A 7,925-nucleotide genomic window follows, 5' to 3' on the forward strand; every position below is an offset into this window, starting at 1 on the left:
GAGACTGAAAGCGCACCCGGAGTCTACTTCCATATCTATTCTAACTCCATTCAGCATTATTTCCATCATATATGCTGGTACTGCACTATCTTGTCTCATATTATTAACTGCAATTTCTTCATATAATCCATTAAAATCAGATTTTGGTGTATTATTTCCTTTTAACTTCAAACCACAAACCGCCTCGATATGGCCCGTCTTGCCACAGCCATGACATTTGGTCCATCTAAACCTGCAGGGGCCTCTATGGGGTCTACCACAACGCACACATGACATCCTTTCTGTCTGCCTTTCATTCCTTTTGTTAGTCAATTTATTTACTTCCATTGGTACTTCTAAATCACCAGAAACTTGACCAGAAGAAGCCGGAACAATAATACTTGAATCAATCCCTGCCGCCTCATGAGATAAAGCAATCTGACAAGCTTGATCAAATGTTAATGTACTCTGTTGTAACAACTTCTTCTGTACTTCTTTGTCCCTTATACCACACACTAAACGATCCCGCAGCGTTCGATCCAAATCTGTAAAGTTACAGTCGATGCTCAATTTCCTCAATTGTGCTATGAAATCCCTAATCTTTTCCCCCTCCTCTTGATACTTAGTATGAAATTTATAAGACTGGATAATTTCATTTGGCTTCGGGTGGAAATGATTGTTCAACTTACCCAGAATTGTTGTAAAAGTAACCTCACTTATTTGAGTTGGTGCTATCAGTGATATAATCAGATCATACAAGTCGGAACCACACACAGCTAATAAATTAGCTTTCTTTTTACTATCATCTTCAATATCACCTGCCTGCAGACAAAAAGTAAACCGCTCTATGTAATTTTTCCAGCAGCCAAGCGCCACATCAAACTCCCCAAACTTGATGCCCATTTTGCACAGTGATACCTACTTTTATGCGTTTTTCACTCAAATCACACACTTTACACTGTAATTGCACACTATTGTCCTAGTTTTTCTCGTCGCCACTAATATAACTCACAGTTTAGGGGTCCAGACACTGGCATGGGTCAGGTTCGCGTTGACAGACTGACTTTTCACAACTACCCCACTTTGTACCCAAATGTCAAAACCTACCCCCATTGTCTATACATAACACAGTTTATAGATGCAAGCAAACTCATAGGGGCTATAACTGGCGGAAATCTTAAACAAATTTTAGAGACATCCAGTATTGGGAAACCTCTAATCAATAAAAAAGTATTATCGTCTAGTGACCGAAAGATACTGACGGCCCTTATTGTTGAGGCTGAGGTGCGGAAATTGAAAGAAAACACTGACCCAATACGAAAAGAAACCTGGGATACGTGGACATCAGAAATTATAAAGCTTTTCCCAGGTGAAACAAAGGGGGTATATTATAATCCTTTTCGTCTTGTTGATGGAAAAGCTATCCAGGCCAGTGGCCTGATAGTGAACCGATTAATAACCGTACGCAGAAAATTAAATGCAGAAATCCGCAGCCGCAGCAGAAGTTGTAACAGCAGTAATAGCGACAAGAGCAGCGACAGCAGCGGAGACCAAAACAAGAGAAAAAAATCTGCTGTCAAATCTTCTAATGCACGGGTTAGACCTTTTCCTGACACCTTTCAAACAATAAGTACCAATCAAGACTCTGAAAAAGATACCGTGCAGTGGTTGAAGCACTCTTCTTCACCGAGAGAATTGGTAGAAACAAAATGGAACAGTTGTCTACATGAACGCATGGCTGCACTGCAAGAAGGCGACCATGTTAGTTATTTGAGCATCTTCCCAGCACTGCAATGTCCTTGGGGCTATGAATTGGTGAGTCAATAATAATACTAATCAATCAAGTGTCATCATGCCAGACTTCATGACATCACCAGGCAGAAGTCATCAATTTGTGTTAAGTTATTTTTATACCCAACTGCCGAAAGGAGGTTAAGTTTTTCAAGCGTATGTATGTATGTATCTTTAATTATTTGGCACGCTCTACTGCCTAAACCATTTAGCGGAGTTTAACATATGAGGTGTCATTACATTTGTCTCAGTTTTGCGAGTAAATCCATACTAATATTATAAATGCGAAAGTGTGTCTATTTGTGGCGGGTGGAGTCGCGGGCTAGTAGATTATAGGTATATTATTATTATGCAGTCGGGTTATTGATTTTCATTTTAAATACTCATATATACACTAGCAACATTTCTCGTTGTATGATTATGAATGATGATTGATGACTAGCAACATTTTTGATTTTGTGAAAGAGCTTTTAAGCTCTACTTGAATAACAAATGTTTGATTTCTGTTTATTTTCAGCTGGCCAGTGACTTTGACAAAATATACCCTGAAATAGAAGGAAAGTTCGACGAAAATTTCCCGGTAGTGAAAGGTCGCCTGCTATCATTACTAGATGAGAAGGCTCAACAGCTAACACGACCTGACACTTCTATTCAAACTGTTTTGGATCTTGCAACTTGTAAGTTATATTATCGTTTTTTTGTCAAATAGTGTCTTTATTGCCTCTATATGTAAATACAGTATGTACAGTGAGCTTCGAAATTGCATACACTGTACATACTAGGGTGGCTCTAAAAAACCTTTTGTTTTATTTTGTTACACTCATTATGCTGAAAAAATATTCCCAATTTTGTAACTTTAACTACAAGAGGATGCGTATTTATTATTTAGATTTTTATTTATGTATCTGTTTACACACCATTTGAACATTTGATTTATAAGTTTTGAAGTAAAAAAAAACAATTTCATTTCTATTTTTTGTAATTTTTCAAAAGGTAGATTTTTTAAATTCACCTAAAAATTCATAAAAATTTGAAATAAAAATGGTTTTTTACTTAATAACTTATAAATCACATTTTCAAATGATGTGAATAAAAATTGTAGTTGAGATAAAGTTGAACCACCCTGGTACATACGTTTTATTTGTTCAGCCATATAGATTATATAGAAGTAAGTACCTAAGCATAACGTTCAAGTTCTTGCAAGGGGCTCGAGTTTGTTAATATTCTTACTCCCGGAGTAACACAGAATCACACTTGCGAAGAAAAAACTAAATTTTATGCGAAAAAATTCTTAAATACGGTGACATTTCAAACATTCGTCCGCCATTTGTGATTTTTTGACAAGTTAGGCATCTAAGGCACATACCCATCCGGCATTCAGCCACGATTGAAAATTGTGTAAGAATATTATTTTGAACAGCTATTAAATTAATTAACCGAAATATCTAATTATAAACGTCAGTATTTTAAAAGTAAAACTCATGTATACCTACTTGGTTCATATTAAGTAGTAATAGTAGTAGTTATGACATAATAAAAAAAAAGCTGTAACTCCCTAGAGAGTTACACCTTTTTTTCACAATCCATAACTCCTGCGGGAACAATATAGGCCTTTGTCCTTTAGTACACCTGCATGATATTAGATCTTTTTCGAGCAAGTGTGATGAAAATAACATATTATATACAGGGTAGATTTTTTTAACGACACCTGTAGGCCGAGCACATGATTGACGCGACAGTATCTCGCCGCGAGATAGACTACCCGTCTTTTACTAACTGTATGAATTTAAAGGGGACGGGTAGTCTATGTCACGGCGAGATACTCTCGCGCCAATCATGTGCTAGCCCGGCTGGAAGTGAAGTAGGTACTATAGATAGAGGAGATGACGAATTTTACTCAATAGAAACTTTACCTTAAGTAATCGTTAACCATACTAAGTATTAATTATTTTTGCAGCGGGGGAGGAACAAGCGAATGTTGCGACTTTTCTGGCAGTTCCCCTGTTGCTGAAACAAATGCACACTGTTCCCGTGAAAGGAGTCAGAAAACCCTGGAACCCGTCTAGATTAGAAGTAAGCAACGCGTTTTTAAGCTTGGTGCCATCTACATCGGACCTTCAAAGCCACTTCAGTGAACGGAAGGCCACATTGCAGGAAAAAAAATTGCCTGTTCTTCCATATTTGGTTGCTGTTGGGGCTTGCTGGCAGGATGTTACGCAGTATGATTTAATAATCTCTGAAGACATCAGGTACACGTTTCCCAGCATTTGTAAAGCTGTTTCAAATACTTTTAAGATTCTATGGGCATTAGACTTACCATATTCAAAAGATTGTGCCCCAGTCTGGATGTTTATCCAAAGAAGTATATATGTAATGAAGAGCAAGTTTGACACTGAAGGCACTCCTATGCTAGATTTGCTTGCTTCTGTTTCTAACAGGCACGATGGTGCTGTGTGCAATATGTAAAAGGTCTTTTGTCCAAATGAAGCAATTTAAAACCCATTTTACATTTTATCATCCAGGTAAATGTTATATTTGTCCAAACATGGATTGTGGGAGAACTTATCAACTCTACAATTCATTTAGGCGTCATTATTTGAAAGAACATTCAGATTCTTCTATGTTACAACAGGCTTCAAGTGTACAGGATTTTGCTATTGGACAAGAGACCTCTCCCGTGAATAATGATCCATTACATAATGTGTGTAGCGCAACCGAGTTTCAAATTAAAGAAAATAATAGTACTATACAGAGTGATAGCAAACACAACACACCGCCGCTAAGCGACAGTTTAGGTCAACTTTTCTCATCCCTGTATAGTAATCCCCATTTGCCGAACAATGTGCTAGATACAGTTTATAGCGGTATTCACAACATGTTCACTATGTCAATCAGACCTCTGTTACCAGTAACTTCTAGCTCTGCCGTAGCAAAACTGACAACCGATCTAGAGATGTTTAGTTCAACTTATAAACGACATCAGTTCTTTGAAAGTAAGGGTACTTTAGTTAATCCTGAGCCTTATACTGTAGGGCGACGATTTGATTACGTAAAAAAAAAAGGTAAAACTTATTACCAAGCAGTAGAGTGCATAGCCCATAAAATACCTATTAGAGATGTGTTGCACAAATTTTTTTCGTTGCCTAACATACTTCATGAGACCATCGATGCTATGAAAAAACTGATGGCTCATGACACGTCAAACAGTATAGAGCATTATATGCATGGTTCATTTTGGAGACAGAAAAATCATGGAGATAAGATAGTCATGCCCATATTTTTGCAAATTGACGATTTCGAGACTTTGAACCCTTTGGGTAGTCATAGTGGTGTGCACAAACTAGGAGCCGCATACATTTCTCTTCCTTGCCTGCCGTACTATTGTGCCTCTCTGTTAGGTAACATATTTTTAGTCTTACTCTATCATTCCACTGACAGAGTGGAATTTGGGAATCGTATAATATTTCAGCCCCTGATTGACCAGTTTAATGATTTATTTAAGCATGGAATAGTTTTTGATTTGCCAGATTTCAAGGGCACAATTTACTTTGAGTTGTCATTAATTTTAGGAGATAATTTAGGCTTGCATAGTGTTTTAGGATTTGTTGAGAGTTTTTCAAGCAATTTTCCTTGCAGAACATGCAAAGTAGAGAAAAAAGTCATGGCTAATCAGGTTTATGAAGATGAATCTCTCTTAAGGACCGAGTCAAATTACCAGGATGATTTAAAAACGAATAATTCATCTCTGACAGGCGTCAAAGAAAAATGTATATGGCTCGACATAGAAAATTTTAATTTATTTTCGCAAATGGGTTTTGATGTAATGCATGACATGCACGAAGGCTGTGCCAAATACGTCATGTGCTCTTTACTTGTGGTTTTTGTAGACAAAATGAAATATCTTACAATTGATATTGTTAATAACAAAATTTCCTCATTTCAATACGGTCCCGATAAAAAAGATAAGCCCGTCACGCTGGCCATGTCCAATTTACGAAAAGGCAATATACGTTTAAATGCTGCCGAAATGAGCACATTTTGCAAGTATTTTGGTGTAATGTTTGGTGATTTCATTCCAAGACATAATAAATATTGGCAACTGTATATTCAATTAATGACTGTTTTAGATTTTATTATGTCACCCCGTTTTGTATCTGAGCAAATAGACTATTTTAAGTATATGATCGCTGACTTTTGCGAAATGTACATCACACTGTTTAACCAAAGTCTTAAGCCTAAATTTCACAATTTACTGCACTATCATTCGGCAATGTTACGTTTTGGTCCCTTGAGATTTCTGTCTTCAATGCGCTACGAAGCTAAACATCGCTTCAACAAGTTAGCTGCAAAATCAACAAATAACCGAATTAACATGACACTGACAGTAGCTCGAAAGCATCAGTTGATGTTAAATGACATATTCTTGAAAGAAACTATTCGTTCGCCTCTTTCGTTTGGGGGCCAAGCAGAAGTACCAGTTAGTGAATGTAAACAGATTTTAGATCAAATGCAATGGTCAGATATTACAAAATTATATAAAGTGAGTTGGGCGGCAAAGTGTTCCGAGCGCTACCAAGTAAATTCTGTAATAGTTACTGCTATTAATGAAGAAAACATTTATTTTTCCAAAATTGATGACATATATGTTGATGGAGTGTCTAAGATTAGTTTCAAGGCTAAGCCTTTACAAACAATTGGTTTTGATAATCATTACCATGCTTATAATGTACTGGACTCATTACAATCATCACACATATACATTGATCAAGACACCATGCAGTATCCGTTTTTGTGCAACTGTGTAGTCATTGGGCATAACATTAATCTTCCTGAGTATCATATCGTACTCAGTAAACCGATTTAATTAACCCAACTAGAGTAAGATTTAATAATTTGTAGTAATAGTAAGTATGATTACAATTACTTATGCAGGTATAATGCATACCCTAACTCAGTTTAGTAAATTAAGTTCAAAAGGGCCGTGGAACATTACAGTGTTAACAATTCCTATTTTAAACATATTTTTGTTCGTATTTTATTTTACAGGAAGTAATCAAATGTTATATTACGGTAAATATGTAATGATTATTGATGGGAATAGCCCTCATTATGAAAACAGTTTTGTTCATGCAGTGATAATATGCTAATAACCCAAAAAAAAATAAAAAATCTGCGGATATAATTCGTGGTTTGGAAAATCCCCCCCCCTACACCCTCGAGGACTTTTAGTATGTTTATCTGGACACCACAAGGTATAAATAACTATACCAATTTTCAAAACAACACGAATTATTTCTGCTGATTGATATTTTCGGCTTAATTTGACGTGGCTATAAGTTTAGTTTCTATTTAAACGATATGTAACTACAGTTGTGGCCCTAAGCGCCACTTGCACCATCCTACTAACTAATGAGGGGTTAACCGGTTAACCCCTCATTAGTTAGTAGGATGGTGCAAGTGGCGCTAGATTGTTGTGTTAGGAAACACCTTGCATGTAAGTAGTGACCTGATGTATGAATAGCGTTGTCACTATAATATTGACAGTAAGGTACAGAACTGCACGGGGTGGGTCACGTTATACTGTTGTTGGTTATTACCAGTACTTAGGTTAGGTTAGGTTAGGTTAACAGCAGGTAGATATATCGTCGGGTGATAAGCAAAAGTCACTAAGTACCACCACAAGTTCATAGCCATAGTGAACCGTAATATTATGCGAATAAGGTTGATTTTTGTTTAATTATTTTTCAGTAGTTAGTGAGTTTTGCTTGTTACCTGACGGTATGCTAATTATTATTATTTGTTCACATTTAGCGGGTTCGATTCCCGGATCAGCCAGGCGATTTTTCTTAATTATTTGCAATTCGTATTGTTTTGAAATAAAAATGAAAGGAAGCTATTTTTACTTCTACTCGTCAAATATATGGTCATACTTCTAATCCATTCGCATCCATTTAACTTTGAAATAGTAGGTACAGTCAGCTTCAAATAGCCAGCCAAAGTCGCCAAATATGTCGCAACACACCTTTCTTGCCATGGGAATAAGGTTGTGTTTCGATATATTTGGCGAGTTGTCACCAAATATTTGACGAGTGGAAGTAAAAATAGCTTCATTTCTATATTTATTTAAAAACAATACGAACTACATTCAAAGAATT

General features: G+C 36.4%; 1 protein-coding gene across 1 annotated transcript; it reads left to right on the forward strand.

Annotated features, from left to right (window-relative positions):
* Window positions 1–711: 711 nt before the first annotated feature.
* Window positions 712–7,925, forward strand: LOC134748610 (uncharacterized). The gene is made up of 3 exons (XM_063683405.1): window positions 712–1,794; window positions 2,288–2,447; window positions 3,728–7,925. Exons 1-3 carry the CDS (start codon window positions 1,015–1,017, stop codon window positions 4,234–4,236), a joined length of 1,449 nt encoding a protein of 482 aa, XP_063539475.1. The 5' UTR covers window positions 712–1,014; the 3' UTR covers window positions 4,237–7,925.

Source organism: Cydia strobilella, chromosome 16, assembly GCF_947568885.1.
Source record: "Cydia strobilella chromosome 16, ilCydStro3.1, whole genome shotgun sequence".
In the NCBI taxonomy this organism is placed as follows: Eukaryota; Metazoa; Arthropoda; class Insecta; order Lepidoptera; family Tortricidae; genus Cydia; species Cydia strobilella.

Bases quoted from the DNA above. Each gene is read 5' to 3' on its own strand.
- LOC134748610 (XM_063683405.1), top strand. From the start codon at position 1,015: ATGGGTCAGGTTCGCGTTGACAGACTGACTTTTCACAACTACCCCACT. The intron at 1,795-2,287 runs GTGAGTCAATAA...GTTTATTTTCAG, and splicing joins GTCCTTGGGGCTATGAATTG to CTGGCCAGTGACTTTGACAA. The intron at 2,448-3,727 runs GTAAGTTATATT...TTATTTTTGCAG, and splicing joins TGTTTTGGATCTTGCAACTT to CGGGGGAGGAACAAGCGAAT.